Below are 23,202 nucleotides of genomic sequence, written 5' to 3' on the forward strand. Positions count from 1 at the left end.
TAGTGAGAAAGATAACAGATGCTTTTATTCTCTAGGTGTTTTTGTTTTCGTTCTGCCTGTGTGTGTGCCTTTCAATCCTAAATATCTCATACAGAGTTCTGCCTCCGCACAGGGACGCTTAGGCCCATTAGACCTGCGAAGAAATTGAATCTTTACAGCACTGGGGCCATATAATTACTGTTAATTTAACGCTCAGAATCTCTGTCATTAACTCTCGCTCTTGAATACAGACAGGGAAACGGAGACAGCATGTGTGTGCGAAAAGGCTGCCTGTGTTGACAGCGTACCCAACCCTTTGACTGAATTAACAGCGACCTCTTCGTCTTGTAAGAACAGGACTTGCATCGTTTATGCGTTATTAAGTCCTGTAATTGGGCAGCCAGTAGTTTGCATATTAGTCTATTAGGGTAATATGTTTTGCCTCTCTCAACACACGGCTTGCCACAGCCCCTGGCGACACATTTGGTAATTCTGCGAATTACACCCTAATCATAAACCAGTGTTCTTTCGATCCCTTTAATTCGGTGTGCGTCAGTTTGTGTCATCGCGTCCATGGCGTTATCAAAGGATTTGTTGGTAAACCTGTCAGTGATTTTTATGTATATGGCTTTTAATAAGCTGTACAAATGTCTTTGTGTGCGATGTGTGGCTTATATTTCCGTTGGCGTCCATGTTGTTGCACCATCCATGTGTGAAGGTGAACCACGGATACTTTTTGTCCTTTGAGGTTCCTTTTAACCTCATAATAGCTGCGATGTTTTACAACCAGTGCCCCACTTTGAGCCAATAAAATCGCATCTCCTAAATACCAGTAGTTGCCAAAGTAGGTCCAGGGACCCCCCCAGGGGGTCTGAGATGGTTTCAGGGGGACTCAGCAGAATGGAGAATAGTTTCATTTCAATATCACTGCATTAATTTAAAGCTAGGACCAGCAGATACTGCAGAATTAATGCACCATTGTGATCTTGTGTTACAATAAGGGAAAGGGAGACTTTTATTTTGGTGGCAGTGTAATACCATAGTTTATATCAAAAGTATTCATTCAAGGAGGGACAGTGATATAACAGTGATTGTATAATATTCATAATGATGATTACTGCCATTGTATTATAAAATGAAAGAAAAGAGAATTTGGCCAGTTTTGGGTAGTTAAATCCTAGCAAAGTAAAGAGACTATTAAGTGCTGGAACTGCATCAAATATTCAAGTAAAGTTCCCCCAAAGTCTAATTAAATAGTAATTAAATGTTCTGTTCCTCATTTGGGAAGCCCAGCCCCGCGTGTGCCAATGTGGCTGCATCCATCTCAAAGTTTACCCAACAAGCAGGTGGGAAGGGGGGGGGACACGGCGCTGTGCAGAGCAACCCTGAAGGATCCATTCTTGCTGTCTCCTCTCTTTGGCCCCGAGCTGCCCTCTCCGCTCAACGCCCCCCCTCCCCGCCATTATTTGTCCCGACGGCCGTGCGCGCTGCCCCAATGAACCCTTTTGGAACGGAACGAAAAGAAGGAGCGAATTGCAGCTGTGACGTGGGCGTTGTTGTTCCATTCAACGCTCTCGCCATGGCAACGGGGCAAAAGCTGGAAGCACGCAGCAAGCCCCTCTCTCCTGGACGGCGTCCTGAGGGCAGAGAGGCAGCTGGAAGTTTCTCTTTCATGGTGCAAAAGATCCTCGAAATACACTTAAATACACAACAAAACTGTGTTAAAATAAGATGTAGATTTGGCACTTTGACGCAGAAACTTCTCATAATTGGTTATTAACCTGCATCATATACCGAACATATCAAATCCAACTTTTACGCAGCGTTTTGACGCACGAATCTGGTAAATTTGACCCAGTGACCCAGATCAAAGTTATTAAACTATGTTCAACAAAAAGGGGGAACAAATCTTCTTTTTCTTCTATCCGCTGGTGTTCTGTGTGTTCTGTGTTTACACTCCGCAGCCTGATTTCTCCCTCCACTTTGTACTCTAGCGTGCTGCAGGACTGCTAGTATTGTTGGGCAGAGTGATTGGGGTTTCTGTACAATCTCCCGTGACCAATGAGCGGGGTGCTGTCAGGGGTAACCACATCTGTCAACCGTTCTTGGCCAATAAAGAGCGGAGCGAGGCGGACCACAGGTGCGCGCCTCTGCGTCCCCTTGGCACAGCGCCCGGGAGATGCTGGAGAGAGACGCCTAGCTGCCCCGTGGCGCAAAAGAGTTACTGTCAAAGGCAGCTTCCTTTTAACTCCAGCTATCACTCTGGCTCCGATAGTTATGGCGACCGCAACGTCCAACCACTACAGCGTCCTCACTACCCCCAGCAGCGCGCCGCCGCCGCACTCGGAGTCCGGGAGCATGCAGCAGGCGGCTGCGTACAGGGACGCGCACACACTGCTCCAGAACGACTATAGCACGTTACCGGGCGGTGGACATCCGCTCAGCCACGCGCACCAGTGGATAACGGCGCTGTCTCACAGTGACAGCGGAACGCCCTGGCCATCTAGTCCCCTCGGAGAACAGGACGTGAAGCCCGTACTGCATGACAGTGACCGAGAGGAGCTGCAGAACTCCAGCAGTCTGCAGCAGCAGCAACAGCAGCAGCAGCAGCAACAGCGACACCCTCACCTAGCGCACCAGCAGGCGCATCACGACGCCAGAGCATGGCGAACCAGCACGGCCACCACGCACATCTCCGGTATGGCGACATCTGAGGGCCAGAGCCTGGTCTACTCCCAGTCCGGTTTCGGTTTGATGCCGGGGGGAGAGCAAGGGGGAATGCACCACCACCCCCTGCGGGATGAGGACCACCACAGCCACAGTCCGCACCTCAGTGAACATGGAGGCGGCCCAGGGGCCCACCAACAGTCTCTGTCACATCATCACCAGCACGGGGGCCATCAGGACCAGTCAGACGAGGACACGCCGACCTCAGACGAGTTGGAGCAGTTTGCCAAGCAGTTTAAACAGCGACGAATCAAGCTGGGCTTCACCCAGGCGGACGTGGGACTGGCTCTTGGGACCCTGTATGGAAACGTGTTTTCTCAGACCACCATTTGTAGGTTCGAGGCGCTTCAACTCAGCTTCAAAAACATGTGTAAACTCAAACCGTTGTTGAACAAGTGGCTGGAGGAGGCGGATTCCACCTCGGGGAGCCCCACCAGCCTGGATAAAATCGCGGCACAAGGACGAAAAAGGAAAAAGAGGACCTCCATTGAGGTGGCTGTCAAAGGGGCTCTGGAGAGCCATTTTCTCAAATGTCCAAAACCAGGAGCAGCGGAGATCAACTCCCTGGCGGACAGCCTGCAGCTGGAGAAGGAGGTAGTCAGGGTTTGGTTTTGTAACCGGCGGCAGAAGGAGAAGAGGATGACACCCGCTGGGGGACAGATACCAGGAGGAGAGGACATGTACGGAGACACCCCTCCTCACCACGGAGGACAAACACCTGTGCAGTGACGCCAAGTCCGTGTTTCTGAGCAAAACACGGACCCTGAACGGAGGTACAATACCTCCTTATTTGTTTAATTCTCTGTGCTGGACCGCTCGGAACTGGACCTCCATCCAGTTTAGATGTTGGACCCACGGACACACACACACGGTCACAGTGGCGCTCGAGCACTAAAAATACTCATAGCAGAGCTGGATAAGGTTCCATGCCAGGCACACATCGGGCTGCTGTGCGCTAACCAAAAAAAAAAAGAAGAAGAAGAAGAACACAAAAAAAGCAGCGACGTCGAAACGCTTTTTTTCTATATCTTCTACCCAGGCGCCAGTGTGTCATTATGTAATGTGTCATTAAAGAAAGGCAGTGTGATGTGGACAGGAGGTGTCCGCAGGGGGACAAATATATGAAAACAAGCTTCGGGCATGATGATTTAGTCGCAGTCAGTGTGGGTAAATAAACGCCATCTTTCCATCATAACAAAAGCAACAGGGGTTCTTCGCAGCTTGTGGCAAGAGAGGTCTGAAATGGCAGACACCTGCTGTACAACGTTCAAAACGAAAGCCAATACCAGCCAGCTGCTTTTATATTATTATTATTATTATTATTATTATTATTATTATTATTATTATTATACGTTCAAAAACCACATTTATTGTGATTTATTGACTGTAAATTCGTTTAATTTTTAAATAAATAAGTGCAATTTCTTACATTTTAAATGTAGTAAATAATAATATTATTATTAATAATAATAACAATAATAATAGTGCTTTTCTGTGAAGACATCTCTGTGCGCCTGTTTACAGTGAGCGTGTTTTTGCTGTTTGTTATTTCTGTACTTTTCCAAAATGCTGTGATGAGAAAAGACCGAGACTGTCCGGCTGGAAACACTCAAAGCAATCCAGCCCATTTTGCCTTCCTTTCCTAAAAAGAAGAAGAAAAAAATAAACACACACACTCACACACACACACACACACAAAAACACTGAATATATCCTGGTACCAGCTCTGGCCACAGTGGCTACACTACTACTGCTGTATGACTCATTCATTCACGGAGATTCGTGGGATGTATCTGCATTCGTTTTTGTATTGCTTCGTTTATTTGTTTGTTTGTTTGTCTGTCTGTTTTTTTTCTCTCCTGTCAGTCTGTGCCAAAGCACAAACACAGACACGTGTTGTTGTGCCACTTAAATCCTGTGATTAATAACCCGGTCTTGTGTTGGAGATGAATTTCTCTGACCAAATTTAAAAATATAAAAAAAAATCAGAAACTCAAATGCAGCTGAAAAAATGTCAATAAATGTCAGCAGGAGAAAACAGATGTTTTTTTTTATTTTAAATAAAACACTTGAGTTTTTGCACTTTAAAACTTTTTAAATATTAATTAACCACTGTTTCGTCAAACATTTAAAAATAATCAGTTATGTTTGACGTAATGATCTGCAATACACACACACAGGTGCGTTTTCTTTATTTATGGTTACACACAATAATTCGTCTTTAATTTAAATAAAAGCCTGACTACACCACACCTCTGCTGCATTTGAGGTTCTGATGTGAGGAGGAGGGGGGAGGGGAGGGGGAGAAAATTTAAAAAAACCAAAACAACAACAAAAATATATCATCGACCTGAAATCTGTGAAGAGGAAATACAAATCAACGATTGCACAATTTCTATATGCTTTTTGTCATTAAATCGTATTTGTTTTCTAGAACACTGCAGGTTTCTTTATTGAGCTTCAGGGGGGAAGAATTATAACACAATACTTGTCAATAAGCTGTTTAATGCATTTATTATTGTTCTCTTTCTAATGTGCGGCGTGGCATTATAATTCTGTATTTGATCAATTGGTTTCGGTTGTTTGGAAAATTTGTCCTTCAGCTGTGCTTCGGTGAAGTGTTCAGTGCCGCTGATGCAGCTGAGGAGAAGATGCTCAGACAGGCGGCGCACGATGAATGGCCTGAAATCCATGATTTGAATCAATTAATATTTTCATCTGGATAAATGTGGAGACTAATTGATAGTCATGACGAGACGCAGTTTACAATATCAAAACAATAGAGTGTGTGTGGGTGAAAATGTGTACAGGTGCAGCAGGTTATGCAACACAGATATTATTGGTGTGTTATGGAGCCTATAATCAGGCCTGTTCCATCACAAATCATTCAAAATGTGTCATCCCGTAATGCTGTGAGCAAATGTAAAAATGTAAAACAAAGTGTGCAAAGACTGCACTCAGATTTATAGAATGACAGATTTTTATTCAATTAGAAATCAAAGAAGTTTGAATCCTCTGCCGTTTTTACATTTTCACCTGCTAGATGTGTTACAAATATATATATATCTATATATATACATATAGATATATATATTATAGCACCCTGTGTTTTCACCAATAGGCCTGCATATTTTATTTCCACCTGACCTAATCAATGGTGAAATCTGAAGCGGTGTGCTGGCGCCACCTGCTGGTTAAAGGATAGCTGTGTGTGCAGTCAAACTGCTGCATGAATCGTGAATATGGATGTAATCAGGTCGTTTTGTTCCGACGGGACAACACTTGCTTTCAATCTGCTCCTTACACACCTGTTCACTCAGTGCTGTTTGATCCAGTAAGTTATTTTTATTTAGTTTTGTTGTTTTTGTTTTTTTAACATTTAAATCAACAAGTCTCCACCTTTCCTCCATCCTTCCTGCATGGCTGCAAAAAATAGGAACTCCTTAAATATACATTTCTGAATCTTTCCTAATAATTGTATTTGTAACAAAAAAAAAACAAAAATCATTTTAGTGTTCAGCTAATGTGTTAAATTTTAAAGTAATTTTCCTTACACATACATTTCTTCGAATAGCTTCTCTGAGGAAATAATTTTTAGTTAAACGTGAGAATTTATTACCTTATTAAAAGTTTTTAAAAAAGAGAATAAAACACACTGTAAAACAAAAACAGATTTTTACAGCCCAACATGAAATGGTCAAAATCTCTAGGCTAATTTTATTAATGTATATATATGAATAACATATAGAGGAGAAAAAAAGCAGCAGAAAAACTTCCATCTTCAAATGTTTTATTCATTTCCAATCAATCTTTAATCAATAACCAAAAAGTATATACTGCAGCTTTTATTTTGAAATCCGAGCCAGTCTGTGCAATTCTGTTGCAAAAAGAGAGAAACAGAGAATTCTGTGTGTGTTTCTGTGTGTTTCCATGTGTGTGTGTTAAGCTCGGTCTGAACCCAGCTCTCTGGAGGACCCGGTTGCCTGGATTCTGTCCTATCAGCAGACGACCATCTGCCCTCCTCCCGGCCCTCACGCTCCTACAGGCATCTTCTGCATTATTCATAATTTCACGCGTGCACACAGACACACACACACAGACTCACCCCTCACTGCACACAATGTGCCATCTCACACATAATGCATACAGCCACGTGTTAGACACACACACACACAGCTGCTACCTCTGACACTGTAGCTCTGACCCACCAGAGATGGTTTATACTCTGGTGTCATTGTCAGTTCTGAATTGTCTCCTCTGTCTTGTGCTCGATCTCTGTGGTATTTTCACACAATGCTCTCAGAAATGAAACCAGCCAAAGCCATCAAATATCATTCATCTGCTCACCACTGTTTGTCTCTTTTTCATGGCCTTTTCTCACCCACAAACCCACGCTCCGTCCCCACAGCAGCAACAGCAGCAGCAGCACTGCTCCCACATACTCGCCTTTTATCCATCTCTGCCCTTCTCTTTTTTTTTTTTCCACTCGGGGTTTCTCCAGAGCTTCAGCACGAGCACAAAGAAAAGGGCACAGAGCTAATCCTCCAGCATTGTTGGGTGGGCTTAGCATTGTCATACGGTAGCAAGCACAGAGGGAGAGGGATTATGAGACAGATATATGCAGGAGCATACCCACCTCAAATGCTGATAAGTTTTTAAAAAATATGTTTTCTTCAGGTGAGTTAGACACAAAAACTGACACAACACCGGAGTAAAATATCACAGCTATATTTAATGAAATAGAAGTTGTCATACAGCCTCTAGCTATGTTACATTCATAAGACCTTACACAACAGTTTTCTTTTAGGTCATTTTCTGGCTCTCTTATTTACAGTATGATGAGATTCTACAAGTGTTTCAGCACACCGACACACAATGCAATATGGCTTCTACAAGCAAGGAAAGGGTCACTGAGGACGAGGCAGGGCTGTGACCCCTGACCTCTAAATGCTGAAGAACACTGAGACAGATGGTCACAGACGCTGAAGGATTTCTGCAGTTTTGTCCTTGCAGTGGGTGAAACTTTATGGATCAAGTTGATCTGACATCCAGCAGGAGGCTTATAAGGGTATAAGGGATATAAAACATGCAGAGTAGAGCATGTTTTTTTTTTTTTTTTTTTTAACAGTTACAGAATGGCATCTCAAAAATGTGGGCGTACATGCACTGAGTGGCAGCACAATATGCAGCGGTTACACGTCAGTAGACGTCTGAGGAGGATCTACAGTATTTTGCACTATAACAGACAGATCAATAAATCTGAGAATAAAAAAAAGTGAATGTAAAAATTGCAAAATCACACCATTGTTTGCTAAAATAAATAAATTAAAAAAATAAATATAAAAACAGAAGTTATATGCTGGCACTGGTATAAAGTAAACAGTTCTGTTTCCATAAGGCTAAATCTGAATACTGATGATGAGAGAAGGCATGCAGGAAGAGGATTTATGTATTTTTTTTTTAGTTCAGTTTTCAAACCGTGAAATTCATCTGCAGTACACACACACTCAGAGAGAGAGAGAGAGGCTGCCCACCTCCTAAAGGCTTGGGTTTCAGCCCAGTGACATTATTTTGAGAAGCAGAGAGCACACACATGCAGGAAAATTGTGATTTCTATATCATCATCCTCATTATTAGCAGCAGCATCTTCAATGATCAGAAGACCTTACACATTTTAGAACCTTCAAATTCAAATTCCATCCATGATTCCTATTTCATAATAAACTGCTACATGTTAATGCTACATATTTTTGTTTTAAGGTTCACACGTGTAGCAGCTTCACAAACAGAACCAGGCTAAATGAATGGATTTCAGGCAAATGTCAAAAAATACACATTTTCATCCCGTAAATTTAGAATTGTGACCAATATGTCTGGAAAATATGTAGAATCATATTTTTGGAATTAAACACAGACCTGGTCTAACTGCACTGGCAGATACACTGATCACTGTGTGTATGTGTGTGTAAGTAAAGGTGGAGCTGTGAGTCTGCTTACTTTATGACCAGCATGTTTGCATCCATACTCTATGAGCATACTCAGCATACAAAGTGTTGTGTTGATATGTGCGTTTGCTGAACGACCAACGCACATAAAACCTGCAACACCCATAACAACCACCAGCTTAGCATAAAATTAAAAAAAACACATAAGTGGACTTGTCTGCTCTGTTATTGCTTTTTTTTTGTAGCGACGTCAGTGACAAAAACCTATATGGCTACATCATTGTGTGGCTAATTAGGCACATGTAAACTTAAAAAAGGCCAGCTAAAGAATCAGCAGTGTAAAGGGAGATTATCATGGGCACGTACCAGCCATGCATTTTATATATTTTATATATATATATATTCTGTTTCTACATTGATTGTTTGACTCGCTCTCAATGCTTGAATGTAATTTGGACCTAAAGTTACTCTCCTCAGTGATAATTCAGGGATTTTTTTGGCAAAATAACTGTCTTAACCAGACAAAAAGTGCTTGTGGAAGTTCGCATCCAGTATCTTTAACATTTAACTGCACCGTTTGAAGACGTTAATGTAATTTCTATGGCGTGGAAACACATAGTACATAACAGCAGAATGTGTATCAACACATGAAACACCTACAGTATTTACACCATAAGACAAGAGGAGATGACCCTACATACATCTATACTATTTATATATATAATCAAATATTCTACCCAGCAAATCAGATTCATTTATATATTTACACTGACTTCATTCACATGAATCCTGTACAGGGTTCCAAAAAACACACACACAAGGCTAGGTGGTGCTACGAGGGACAACTGGCGGGGTGGTGGTGGCACACACACACACCCACTCGTCGTTGCCATGGTTACAGCTATGTGACAACAGGCAGAAGGCCGTGACTGCAAATGATGTTGAACCATGTGGAGGAGTTTCTCAGCAGCGGCGTCATTTACTCCTGTTTCTCAAGCTGTTCTTCTTCACTGTGTTTTCTCCTCCTTTACTTATTTACTTATTTTTCCTTTGACTAAAGTTAAACTCTCCACCAACACAGGCAGCACCCCAGACATTTTCTCTTCTAAGAGGTAGGAGGAAGAGTAGTGGGGTGTGTGTGCACCAGAAGGGATGCAGCTCCTTCCTGTGGTTGAGTGTGTACTATGAACACATCAGTCATCAACACTTGAGCTGGTCTGTCTCGGAGCACTCTGTGTCCATGTCGGAGTCATACAGAGAGTGGCCTGTGGGGTCACTGTCAGGCGACGGTGGGTCTTGTATTATGTGAGTGTGTGGAGGAGTGTGTGAGTGTGTATCGTCCTGGGAAGTGTCCGTGCGGGAGTAGAGGCCCAGATCAGGAAGTTTGGAGGCTGAGTCGCTGCACTCTGTGGTGCAGTCGTTGTAGCGGAAGTCCTCTAAATCCACAAACCATTCGGGCCAGAATCGGCGGCGGATGCGATCACAGTACATGGCCAGGTTGATCAACTCACCTGGGTGAGACAAACGTCTCAGTGAGTTTAAATTGTTGATAGATTAACCTTTCAATTAATGGTGTGTTTTATTCTTCTCACCTTTGATTAGCTGCTCCGGCCGTGAACCAGGTAGAGTCCACATAGCAGGGGCCAGGTGGCTGAACACTGCAGCATCTACTGTTGAAAGCTTAGAGCCCATAATGTACTTCTTGTCACCTTAAATACCATACAGAAAAAATACATGTCAAATAACACATATAAACACATAAACTAGAATGAAATGTATCACAGTTCAACAGATTAATCAATAACTCCAAGATACATTTTACCACCAGAGGTCAGTGTTGGGCTATCATTGCCCCCATTGAAATCTACGGGGTCATTCCATGTGAAATCAGCCAGCTTCAGGCTAAATGACCCCCTCAGATATTTTTCAAAACATTCACTATCAATATTATGGAGAAATCCAGAAATTTGGGTATGTAATATTTATTTTTCTTAGTTTTAGGCCGATTTGCTTTCAGCATCGCCTTTACTGCACAGCCTCTGTTACATGTAGGAATCTGGTGTTTGCTCCACAGGGCTATCTTTTCCCATAGAATTAGAAAATGTAATCATTTTTTTCCTACCTCGATAAGTTTGGGTGTGATAAAGGCCAAAAAAAATGGCGGAGAACCAATTAACACAAACAATTTTCCAACTTTTATGCATCACTGGTCTGCAAATATGCAAGATGGAGAGTTTATAAGCAATTTCCCTTCTGGGATTATTAAAGTATTTCTGATTCTGATTCTGATATTTGGTACAGTTATAGTGTTAATATGTCTCTACCAGGAAATACCACCAGTATATTTATATCTTGCAAAGAAATAGTAGTATTTTCTATGTCGTCTTTTTTCACAGCCATATTTGACCGTGTTGACAGTAATCCAGCTCCACAGGATCTCACTAATCTCAGCATGATGTGGCATGAATATGGTTTCGAGGCTAAGTAAACCACTCACCTAACAGAGTGGCCAGGGTGCGCATGTCTTTCTCCATCAGGGCGTAAACCTCCTCTTTAGAGAACCGTCCGATCCCGTGTCCGTACATCTCCCTCTTGACGATCCCACCTGTCAGGTGACTCAGGATCCACTTGAGGAGGTCGCTCAGTGGTCCGCTCACCGACAGCATCTTCTGGGTCTCCTCCAGATTGTCCACCCACTGACAGTAAGCTATTGTCCTGGGACACAAAAGATATGTTTTTTTTTCTTAATACAGTTCACTCAGTCACTCAATGTTTTCTTCTGCTTCGTGTTTCTCTTACCAGTACAAGTGTTCTTCCACCATTTTGGTGATGGCGCGAGACATGGCCTTCTCCTGCGTCGTCAGGCTCTTGTTGAGGCCCACGCCCAGCCTCTCCTCCAGGAAGTCGATGATGAATTCAGTTCCGTACACCTGCTCCTGGTTGTACTCAATCCATGGCATCTTTCCCTGCGGTGAGAGCTTCCCATCAAAGTAGTTCTAGAGGAAAAACAAGAGAAGAGATTTGGTAAAGTGATTTTTAAGTGAATTAGTACAAGAAAAAATACTGAAAATGAAACTCCAGAGTCTATTTTTACATAATATCAGACAGAATCAGCAGCCTTATTTGCTGTTTTAGAAGATCAATCTGAAACAGTTGAATGACATGTTCTGTTGAGGGACCCATACCTGGTAGGGCAGGTCAACCATACGGAGGTAGGTCTCCATCTTAAGGCAGAAAGGGGACAGGGACGGGACGCCAGTTTTGGGCCTGGAGAACTGGTGGAGAATAATGGCATCTTTAGAGTCCAGCTCTTCTTCCTTTCTGTGTGAGGTAAAGAGGAAGAAGCAGGAGAGAAGTCAGTGTAAAATCTAAGTTTATGGTGACAAACTACAGAATCATAAAAAAATTAAATACAAAGAAAAAGGGGTAAAACAAGCACATGAACTGTTCCCTACTACATGAACCCAGGATGAACTGACTCAGTGCAAGAGCTTTTGTTTTGACTCTGCCTGCGTCACGTTAGTTTCTCTGAGTGGTTGTATGTCTGCACAAGTGAATCCAGAGATCAGACTAATTCTTTTTATAGAAGAAAAAAAACAATTAAGATAGCTGCCCAGGCTAGCTCTAGCTTTAGCATTGCAAACCGAACCCAAACATGGCTCCAATACTGTGATGTATCACTACACCCCGAACCACTGCTGTGATGATCACTTTGTGCTAATTCTACAAGGTCACTGATCAAGAGGACTTCCATCCATCCATCTATCCATCCATCATCTGAACCTGCTTTGTCCTGCAGTGCAGTGTCACAGAGGGCTGGAGCCCATCCCAGCTATCTACGGGTGAGAGGTGGGGTACACCCTGGACAGGTCAGCAGTAAATCACAGGGCTCAAGAGGACTTCCTGACCTCTTTTTGTTTGTAACAGTTCTTTGACTACAGTTACAGTTGTTACAGTCAGGGCCACCCAAGAGCCAACAGACTTCAAATCATAGCAGTGGCTAATGACAGTAACCCTAAATCCATTTACTCATGCTTTTATTGTCATTTATTTTGAAAGACAATAAAAGCAAAATAAGCGAACACATTTTTGTCAATGTTAGTGTACTTTTAGCATAATGGTGCTACTGGTTAGAGAGGCCCCCTGTCAACGTTTGCCTGGAGCCTCATCAGACTCTTGTTGCACTTCTGACTTCAGCTGCTGTTGACGCTGCACTCCTTATTTATTGAATTAAACATTAAAACAACCCCTTTAGATGGACTACCATACATGTGTTATTGTGTCTTTATTCATAATTAGAAATTTAAATTTTAGGTTAGTCTCCAGTAAATAGATGTAAAGATAAGCCTTCTGTGTGTGTGTAAAATAAACTTTCCCATCTAGTCATGGTCAGTGGTGGAAAGTAACTAAGTATTTGTACTTCGTTACTGTACTGTACATTTTTATGTATTTATACTTTACTTAAGTAAAAATAATAGTGCATTCTCAATACTCCATTACATTTTGCAGCTATTATCTGTATTTTCTACTCCACTACATTTTTTTACAATGTCTGTAGTACCTGCATTTATGAATACAGTTGTGTTCATACAGCTGTGCTGGACTGATGTGAGGTCAGACTCTGCATGGAGGTGGTGTCACGCTGCCAGCTGTGTTTCTATAATGAGCCTCAGTCATGATGCCAGTGCTCTGGCTCAGTGAGCTAACTAGTTAGCTGCTGCCTGCTAACACAGGTCCATCGATTAATGTCTGATTAACATGAATCATAACATTAATCTGCAGCAGGAATACTGACACAGTAAAAATGCTGAATGCCTGTTTGTTATCAGCAGCCTCTCTGTTCACTTGATGCCCACAGCCTGCCTCATGACACACAGACCTGTCCATAGCTGCTTCTGGACTGGACATATAAATTAACTACACATTGTCCATTTTAATTTGAAGATGATTTCTTTGATTATTTTAACATGTTCAGATCCTTTGCAATGGAAATCAATAATATATATTCGGTGCGTGAGTAATAATTAAGTAGGATTGTTGATGTAGCTCTTCTACTTTTACTTGAGTATATATTTTGCTAGGTAATTGTACTTTTACTTAAGTACCAAGCTTCAGTACTTCCTCCACCACTGGTCATGGTTAAGATGAGGCTTTGAATGTCCTCTTGTGTGTGTGTGTGTGTGTGTATATGATTGATTGAATAAATCAGCCGAGGTCCTCCGGCCCTGAGTGACTGTCAGCCCGGAGCCATTTATACCAAGCTAAGACAACTGCAGTGTCAAAATAATGCAGCACCGTCCTGTGAGGGAGTCACGTGGACGACACACTTATAACTGAACAAAGCACGAGCCTCGAAATGGCAACAAATTCACGTGCGGAATTAACAGGGAGCTGTCCACTGTGCGCGGTGCTGAAATGTGAGCAGGCAGCAGAGGAGCTGCTGACATGCGCCCTGACGCACAGAGGCTCTGTTGGGTTTATTTTTCATAGAATATCCTAAAGAAAAAATGGTTATATGAAACCCAGCACACACGCGCGCGCGCGCACACACACGCACAGACATCTGCAATATTTCACAACACAACACTCTGCCTGCCTGCATGTCTGCCCACCGCACATTATTAGATGAGGTTTGGGCTTAACCCCATCCCCTCCCTATTAACATTAACCCGTGACTCAAACATAATAATTTACTTTTTTTTGTGTTACAAATGAGAAAAAAGAAGCCCTTTTTATCCATATATGCAGATTGGAGCAATGAAGTAAACACAGCCTGAACCTATAGAATGCTTCCTCGTCCTTGAAAGACAGACAAATGAAAGTGACCTGTACTGTAGGCCGTGTAGTGTCATTTCAGGGCTGTTTAGAGGCCTGCAGGCTGGCTAACTTCAACACACACACACACACACACACACACACACACACACACACATAGGAGGATAATCAAGGTTTCGTTATAATGAGGTTTAATGGCCAGGGAGGAAATGGAAGCTGCTCTTGTTTAGCGCAATTTAAACACAAAAATAAGACAACTAGAGATTAAAGATCTCTAATATTTGTGTGTGATTTTGTGTTTGTGGGGGTGGGGGTTCCGTTACATCACAACCCACCCACTCACGACTCCTTATTCTCCACCGACTCCTCGCTCTCACCCCGCCCAACCAGACGAGATTAAGTAATATCAAAAAACCCAGTGAAAATGCAGCAGCAGAGAGAAATTATAAACAGATTATAATCCACAGCCTGAGCTCTGGCCCTGGTGCAGCGTCTCCTCTGACAGCCTCTGTGCTGTTGTTGTTGTTGTTGGTACCTGATGGCCAGCAATTCGTGCAGCAAATAAGCAGCGGCAGCCAGCAGAGCCCCTCCGGTTATATACAGCGTCTTCCGCCACCACGAGTCCGAGCCCAAAGCTGACATTATCCCGCCGTAGTCCTGCAGTGGGTAGGCGATGATGTACCCATAAAACGAGAGCTGCTCATCGGAGCCCAGCAGGCCGAAGGAGAAGCTCTGGTTCTGGCCAAAATCAACCACACACGACCGCGTCCAGGCGAACCCGACGCGCCAGTACATGCTCTCCGTCTCCGGCCACTTTCCGCCTCACTCTGGCTGCTCGAGGCTTCATCAGCGGGGGCTTCATGGATGCTGACGGGTGGAGGTACAGGGCACCTGGACAAGGTGCAGCCGACTGGACACAAGCATCCCGCCCGGAGCTTGTCCCCGCAGCGGGGTGGACATCCTCCGAAGCCCGCTCGGAGATCACTGTACGATCTCTGCTCTAATTATTGTCAAGTACCAGACTGCACGACGACGCTTCCGGTTTGGTATTTCAAAATAAAAGTGGGGTTGCAGGTCTTACAAAACTCACTGTCTTGTTTACATTACCTTTGCAAACCCTTAGTGGATTATTAAAATAAAATTTATACACGTGAACCATCAAATCTGAAACTAGATCGTGTAGAAGAACTTTATGGAAGCTTAGTTACTTAAAACAGATACATGCATTGATACAGCCTGATTGCTCACTTCCACCCAGTTCTGAAGCAAAAAAGTGTGTGCAGGAGAGCAGGTACTGAAACAAACATCCTATTACTGGTGCCAAATTTTTAACGTTCACCGCAGGAAGCTGCAGGTGGTGCACACCTACCATTAGAATATATAACCCAGTTACATGTTACTAATGATGTATAATTGAATTATGTTATCTAATAATGTCTTGAAGATGTTGTTTTTCTATTGATTGGGTTTATGTTACACACAATCTTAGAACAATCCTATTGTGATGACATAAACTACTGTCTGTTTCGTTGTGATCCAAATTCTGATGTCAATCACTGCTGGTACTACTGCACACTAACCCTAAGTCAGAGTTAGGAAGGTCACAGAGTTGGGGTTCAAAGTTTATAACATTCGGCTCACTGAATCCATTATGGAAATGTCTCACTTTGAGGCTCTAACCCTAACTCGCCAACCGTATGTCCTAGAGCAAAGGAGATGTGACCCGTCTTACATAATTCGGCCACGGGCTTTCCATCGGCGCCATCCTCAAGCCTGTGCGACCTTCCGTTCCGGAGATACCGAATAGAGATTGTAATAATAATGACACATTATAAAGTCTATATCTCCGGAACGAAAATACCTACGAATTATGGGGGGTAGGTCGCGAGATATCCAAGTTTAAGTGCCTTATTTGTCTTTATTATTACTTCCGGTTCTATGGTTGAAAAAGGACCACTTCCGGTTTTATTTTGAAACACTTCCGGCGAAAGCGGAAGTACTGCGCAACGGTGTTGCTGCGAGTTTAGCTTTTGCGCACACAGCTTGGCCCCAAGTGACAGGAAAAGAACAAATGTGACGTATCTCTGAAACGGAAGCTCTCAGCGACTTGGGAGTGCCACCAATGGAAATTTCACCCACGAAAATGGGGGGATAGGTCAAGGTTTTATCAATCTAGGTCATACGGTTCAAAAGTTATTCAGGACTTGAGAATCGTCACACCGCTCTAACCCTAACCCTAAAAGACTGGAAGACCAACAACACAGCTGTGTACAAGAAGGCCTGCAGCAGACTGCACTTCCTGAGGAAGCTGAGCTCCTTCAACGTGTGCAGCAAGATGCTGGCTGGAGATTTATTACCAGTCTGTTGTTGCCATCACTCTGGTCGAAAGTAAAGCTGTCGACATTTTCAATTCAGCTCTTCCGGCTTTATTTTTGAAAAGAGATCACTTTCGGTGTTATTTTGAAACCGGAAGTACTGTACAACGGTGTTGCTGCTCGTGTTACTTTTGCGAACACAACTTGTGTGCCAACAAGTGACAGAAAAAATTAAATTCTGCTCTTCCGGTTTTATTTTGAAAAGAAAAAACTTCCGGCATTTCCAACGTAAATAAATAGGCTACAAGTGCTCCACCACAGAGAGTTCGTTGTCCAAGCCTTGCAGTGGAACCAACAGTGAGTATGTGTGCACTTGGTTTATATAGTTTCGTGGCAATGCAATTTTCAAGGTGATGTTTAAGATGTTTATGTTAAGTTAAACAAAGACCACGCTACACTATGCTAAGGCTAACCGTTAGCAAGAGGCTAGCTAAGCTGTTAAGATGTTTATGTTAAGTTAAACAAAGACCGCGCTACACTATGCTAAGGCTAACCGTAAGCAAGAGGCTATTTTAGTTTATTGCTGAGTCTGTATGTGTGTGTTTATTGCAATGTAGTATGGAAAAGGTTTTTGTGTATCTGTGCACTACACCGTGTATTTCTTGTGTTGCAGTTTTGCAAACACTAACTGAGAAGATTCAGTAAGCAACCTCAGTCAAATCTACTGGGTCTCTCACTTTGTTCGCTATCTGTCAGCCAGCACAGAATAATTTATTGGCACTAAAATTATTTATCTTCGAAAATCATAACTGTAAACTGAGTCAACTGGTATTATCTTTGGTGTGTATGACATCACTTAAGCCATCTCACCTTTATTGGCTTATAGCTGAGATGGTCACAGTGTTTCACACATTGTACTTTAAGTCTACCTCGTATGTAACACGGGTAACACCCCTTTTTCAGCTTTCAACTTAATAGTTTTGCTGTGCTCATTACAGGTGAAATGGAGAGGCACCCAGTGTTCTGCCTGCTTTGCAACACACGCCAGATGGCAATTCACTCCCACCTGAAGGTTGTTTGCATGAAGGGCAGCAGTCCTGAGGAGATTAAAACAGAAGCGGCTCGAGCAACTGCCTCCCAGAAGGCCTTTGCAAAGGATGGACGACTGTGGGACTTTTCTGAATTGCAGGGATACTGCAAAGATGAAGAGTCTTGCATTCGGCTGTGCAATCGCCTTCAGAGTCGGGGGTTTCTGGTGACCAACGCTCCCCAGGCTTGCCAGACTGACCAGCCAGCATCCAGGTATGGTGATGGTCTGCTCACCTCAGATTTATTAATGGACTATTTATGTATCTATGTTGGTTACTTTTTAATGCTTTCAGTGATGCCATAGATCTATTTTATTTATCACCTCTGTGATCTATGTGTGTCACAGGTCCACAACAGAGGATGTGCTGGCTTTTGCCAAAAAGGATGTGGGATACATTCACCAGAAGATTGTCAAGGGTGAATTTGTATCTCACACGGCAGGTACTACCTTGAGGTACTACTGTGAGGCCATCCTCCTGCTGGAGCACAAGCTGCCACGGATGGCGGTGATGGAACTCTGTGTAAGGACCTTTTGCATTTAAAATGACAATTTCAACAATGGCTGTATTTGTAATTTCACCCCACTTTGATACAGGTAGCATCTGTAATGAAATTGTCGCGCGCGTGTGTCTGTTTGTTTCTTCTTGCAGGTGCAGGACTGGGTGAACAGAAGGCACATCGCAAATGGGGTCACCGTTGAGCTGAGTTCCACGCACAGACCAGAGACCTTCACGCTGACTAAAGAACAGGAAGAGGTGCGTCATTTAACCTTGCACAACGTGCGTTCCCTTTACGGAGGTTCATGCGTGGTGTAGTAACAGACGGTTCCTCTGTCTGTCTCGTGCAGATATTTGAGAGTTATTTCAGGAGCATTAGGCCGCTCTTCATTCACAAATCAGGGCAGAGGAATGACATGGGGAAGTTCTTCGTGACGGAGAGCGGGGCACCCCTGAGCAACCCATCTTCAGACCTGAAACGCCTGAAACTCAAGTGAGTGCTCAACATTTCCATATTTGAAAGCATCGTTTAAAACCCCCACACTGCACCTGTTTTGTGCCTTACACGCACCCTCGTTTTTACCACAGGTACCTGCCATTGGATCAGGAGGAAGCCAGAGCGGCCACCTCTCCACAGGCTGGACAAAGTACAGAAGAACAGGCCAGGTAACCAATGTGAAACAGCAGGCGGGCTGCAGAGAGCAAACCTGTATGACCAGACTGCAGAATCTGACGTCTGTGTTTTCTTTCGTTTTTCTTTTTGTTTTTTAACTTCAGTTTTTCCTTCTCTTCTGTTTCCCCATCCTGCAGTGCGATGCCCCAGAGTGCCCACAAAACCCCCCTCCTGGACTGGGATGCATTCCGCCAACAATTCCCGGTGACACTAACGGATGAGCCACCATCAAAAAAGAGAATTTCAGAAGCTGGTTTCCCAGTTAGCCGGAAACTCTCCCACCGCTGGAGGTATCGGCAGCGACAGGAGCGCATCAAATATGTACTGAGTAAGTTTTTGCACGTGTTTTCTTGGAAATACTCTCATTGTGTTATTATTTACCACTTATTCCCTGTTTGTCATCGATCTCCTGCTGCCCAGCTCGTTCCACCAACAGGAAAGGCAAAGCCCCCCTTAAGAGCCGCATCCAGGCAGTGCTGGACAAAGAAACCACGTGGGAGGGGAACAAACCCACTTGTAAAGAGGTTTTGGCTGCCTGGGTCCCTCCTAAGCAGAACACGGAGGAGGAGAAAAACAAGTCCCAGGCCAGAGCTATCACAGAGCAGGACTGGAGAGGCCTGACAGTGAAAGATTTTGGCATGGCAAAGGGCAAGGGTAAGTTGTCCTCCCATCTATGCTGTATCCTCCACTGGTGAGGCAAATGTTGATTTGCGCGTGCTGACAGCTCTCTGTTCATCCCTGCAGGTGTGGTCGCAGCCATCCCCTTCAGCAAAGGGGACATCATCTGCGACTACCACGGTGAAACCATCACAGAGGCTGAGGGGAAGAAGAGGCAACAGTCGGGGTACTTGTTCTTTTTCAAGGCTGAGGGAGGAGCAGGCCTCTGCATTGATGCCACCGCGCCCCATTGTGAGTGCCATCCGGAAATGCAGACCTTCGGGAGGCTGTTAAATCACTCCCGCAAAAATCCAAATGTCGCACCACGCAGGACTTTGGTGGATTTTCCCGGTGGGCCGCAGGAAGTCATCCTGTTCGTTGCGCTCAAGACAATCAACATTGGCGATCAGCTGGTGTGGGATTGTGGGGAAGCGCATTATTAAAACAATATAAACATTTTCACGGGTGACATTGGGGGAGGCACGCTGCATCACCTCGGATGCTCTCCTTTTGTGTTTTAAAGATGTCTTTATCTTTTCATTCAAAAAATCCAGCATGGAGCTGCAGCCCTCTGGCTTCCAACCAGGCAGCCAGATATTGGCAGAAGTACCCTCCTGCAATATGCGGGCCGCCTTCTTATGAAGTTCCCATGCATCTGTTATGAAACAAGACCAAGACAGTTAGTGAGTTATGCAGTGTGTGAGCTGTGCCGCATGACGGCAACATGTGGATGCTGCAATAAGCTCCGACTGCTGCAGGGTGTTTTTCAGCAATTTAATACAACAGTTACCTGAAATCTGGAGCTTCTCCATCTGATACTTGAAGAAGGCGAGTTGCAGTGGTGACAGCTTCTCCCGAGGGGAATTTGGACTTTTTTTCATATAGCGCCGGAGCACAGAGGCCAGCTGTGGTGGCAGGTCACGGAGACGTGTATCGGCAGCGCCTCTGCTGCACCTGGACGGGGAGGAGAAAGGGTTGCTTCCTCATGAACATCCGTGCTGGGCAGCGGGGTTGACGCACGCTGCGTGGTCTCTGTCTCCTGTCGCTTCAGGTGCGTCAGGATGTCAGTGTGAACATCCTTCATCCTTCGCTCCACAAGCTGGATCATTTGTCCCTCCAGTTGCCCCATGCGCTCTTCTATTCTGCCCATGGCCCTGTCCTCCAGCCGTGCAAAGTTTTCACTAAGCTCTCGGCTAAACGGATCCAAGTGCTCCCTCATCTAAAAAAAAAAAATTAAATTCATACATATCTATTGAAAAAACACAGAAAACAGGGCTGTGAGCCACTCGAGGAGCGTCCTGTGTGTCATTTGAGCTTTATTTTCTTGATACAACTCCTAGTGTAGACTGCTGTTAGGGGAGGGGAGCAGAACTGGGGTGTGAAGGTAACACCGTGTTTGGTATACTCGTTTCGTATACGACACGGTATCGAGTTGGTACTCAAACTAACTGCTAACATTAGCAATGTTGAAAATCACACGTGCAACTGGTGCCATCACTCTGTACAGGCTACATACACGATTGCACTCAGTGAAAAATTTAATATTGCTGTAAGTTAGCAGACTCTTTGCTTTGCTGTGTTTTTTATTTTATTTGTTGTTCATAATATGTTCATATGTGTAAATTGTAAATGACACTGTTATAAATAAAGATTAAAAAAAGAACTCCTGTTGCTGTGAAAAAATTCAAAACTGATCCCAGGGCTTTAGCTACCGAATAGAAATTGTTATAATAATGACACATTATAAAGTCTATATCTCCGGAACGAAAAGTCTCACGAACTCGCCGATGGCAGCGTTGGAAAGCCCGACTACGAATTATGTCATCCATTTCTTCACTGGCCGGTTGAAAATTGCTAAACCTGGCATTTGTAGCAGGATTCAACCGCCAAGCGCCCCCTAATGGCTTCACGCGGAACTGCCTGTGTTGTACAAGAAGGCCTGCAGCAGACTGCACTTCCTGAGGAAGCTGAGCTCCAACCATTGCACTACTACAGATATATTTGGATGATATTTGGGGTGTATGGACTTACTCTGAGGAAAATTTTACGGTGTTTCTGGAGACCCTCAATAACCACAATGCCTCAATTGAATTAAAAGCCACGACACGCAACAATTTGGTGGATTTTTTTCGACACGACTACATTTAAAGGCCCTAAATTTACAATTGATAACAAATTAGATGTTAAAGTTTCTTTCACGGACACAGACACACATGCACAAAACAGTTACCATCCTAAACACACCTTTGCAGGACTAATCAAATCTCAATTGTTACGATTTTACAGAATTTGCACACAGCCAGAGGATTTTAAACAGGCCACTAAGGTGCTGTTCTTGGCTCTGTCCACTAGAGGGTAGTCAAGGACTTTCCTCAGGAGCATGTACAAGTCCTTTTCTCAGAGTAAACCTCCCTCTCATCACCACCTTCTCACCATCCACTACAAAATTGGTCTGGAACATTAAGAATAATTTTAACAATATTATGGCAGCAAATTGACCAAATAACAACATAAGAATCATTGCAGCATTTAGAAAAAATTTTTTTTAAAGGACTACCCTGTAAGGTCAAAGGTCATATCTTCCCAACAGCTCAAAACTGGTCCACAGGATTCTTTTTTTTCAACAGGAGAGATGGGTTCATGACTCCTACAGTAGAAAGGTTCATAAAACAGCCACATTTGGGAGTATTTTTTCAAAGAATTGTGTGTATTTAATTACTTGTGAAGCATGTGGCAAAAAAATACGTAGGGGAAACAAATTTGAAATTGCATATTCGGTTCACCTGTCACAAATATAACATCATTAACCAAAAACAGACCTGCCGCCATGTAGTCCACCATTTTGGATCCCATGGATGGAATTCAGTGCAGGCATTAATATTGGAATGTAACCCACACTGGTCCACAGCCCAGCGAAGGAGAGCGGAAAGAAACTGGATAAAATTAGGCCCATTACATCCACAGGTCCTCAATGAGAGGTCATATTTCAGACAATAAGGACAGGATGGTTTATGACAATGTCTCTTTTTGTTTTTTATTGTTTTTCCCTGATTTTTGTTGATTGATTGTTTGGTTTATTGGCCTGCACTGCAATCCCTATTTGAATACCTGCTCTGGGGACTTCACTTACTGGGCCTCTTCCTCTAACCCTAACTCCCAGGGCCCCCAGCCATCAACTTAACCACATCCTAGGGGCTGGCCCTAAACCTAACCTCACTGGAGCCCCGGCTCTAACCCTAACCATATTCTTCTGTTTCTTTTTCTTTTTTTCCCCCCCAGAGGGAGGCTGGATGGAGCATGCACGGAACCCACACGCTGTGTAGTTTTCTTTTTAAGACTGCACTGAAGGAGTGTTTCTCACCCAAACCTACCGGCAGACACACTCACAAGGACACACACTGAGTTTTTTTTCTTCCATTTTGTATGTGTAATAAGTTCACTTTAAATGATAGCTTCCTGTATATCTCCGGAACGCAAAGTCGCACAGACTTGAGACCTAGGCCGAATGAAAGCCCGTCCTGACAAACGGGGGGGCAGGTCTTGAT

At 43.7% G+C, this 23,202-nt stretch overlaps 3 protein-coding genes across 3 annotated transcripts; 2 read left to right on the forward strand and 1 right to left on the reverse strand.

Annotated features, from left to right (window-relative positions):
* The first annotated feature begins 2,241 nt into the window (after positions 1-2,241).
* Positions 2,242-3,507, forward strand: pou3f2a (POU class 3 homeobox 2a). Its single transcript, XM_028397430.1, has one exon. It carries the CDS (start codon positions 2,257-2,259, stop codon positions 3,433-3,435), a length of 1,179 nt encoding a protein of 392 aa, XP_028253231.1. The 5' UTR covers positions 2,242-2,256; the 3' UTR covers positions 3,436-3,507.
* Positions 3,508-8,555: 5,048 nt separating this feature from the next.
* On the reverse strand, positions 8,556-15,221 carry faxca (failed axon connections homolog, metaxin like GST domain containing a). Its single transcript, XM_028397594.1, has 6 exons — positions 14,962-15,221; positions 11,837-11,972; positions 11,451-11,647; positions 11,149-11,366; positions 10,244-10,360; positions 8,556-10,162 (listed from the first exon to the last, which is right to left on the reverse strand). Exons 1-6 carry the CDS (start codon positions 15,219-15,221, stop codon positions 9,852-9,854), a joined length of 1,239 nt encoding a protein of 412 aa, XP_028253395.1. The 3' UTR covers positions 8,556-9,851.
* A 1,844-nt stretch (positions 15,222-17,065) lies between these two features.
* On the forward strand, positions 17,066-21,182 carry LOC114428908 (uncharacterized). The gene is made up of 9 exons (XM_028397688.1): positions 17,066-17,098; positions 17,740-18,043; positions 18,177-18,351; positions 18,481-18,585; positions 18,678-18,820; positions 18,916-18,993; positions 19,138-19,328; positions 19,421-19,654; positions 19,745-21,182. Exons 2-9 carry the CDS (start codon positions 17,745-17,747, stop codon positions 20,098-20,100), a joined length of 1,581 nt encoding a protein of 526 aa, XP_028253489.1. The 5' UTR covers positions 17,066-17,098; positions 17,740-17,744; the 3' UTR covers positions 20,101-21,182.
* The last annotated feature ends 2,020 nt before the right edge of the window (positions 21,183-23,202 follow it).

This window comes from Parambassis ranga, chromosome 24 (genome assembly GCF_900634625.1).
Source record: "Parambassis ranga chromosome 24, fParRan2.1, whole genome shotgun sequence".
NCBI classification, from domain to species: Eukaryota; Metazoa; Chordata; class Actinopteri; family Ambassidae; genus Parambassis; species Parambassis ranga.

Coding starts and splice junctions, on each gene's coding strand:
- faxca (XM_028397594.1), bottom strand. CDS start 15,221: ATGTACTGGCGCGTCGGGTTCGCCTGGACGCGGTCGTGTGTGGTTGAT. Junction 11,973..14,961: donor CACGAATTGCTGGCCATCAG/GTACCAACAACA, acceptor TACCTCACACAG/AAAGGAAGAAGAGCTGGACT. Junction 11,648..11,836: donor TGGTTGACCTGCCCTACCAG/GTATGGGTCCCT, acceptor TTTTTCCTCTAG/AACTACTTTGATGGGAAGCT.
- LOC114428908 (XM_028397688.1), top strand. CDS start 17,745: ATGGAGAGGCACCCAGTGTTCTGCCTGCTTTGCAACACACGCCAGATG. Junction 18,352..18,480: donor TGGCGGTGATGGAACTCTGT/GTAAGGACCTTT, acceptor TTCTTCTTGCAG/GTGCAGGACTGGGTGAACAG. Junction 18,821..18,915: donor CTGAAACGCCTGAAACTCAA/GTGAGTGCTCAA, acceptor TTTTTACCACAG/GTACCTGCCATTGGATCAGG.
- pou3f2a (XM_028397430.1), top strand. CDS start 2,257: ATGGCGACCGCAACGTCCAACCACTACAGCGTCCTCACTACCCCCAGC.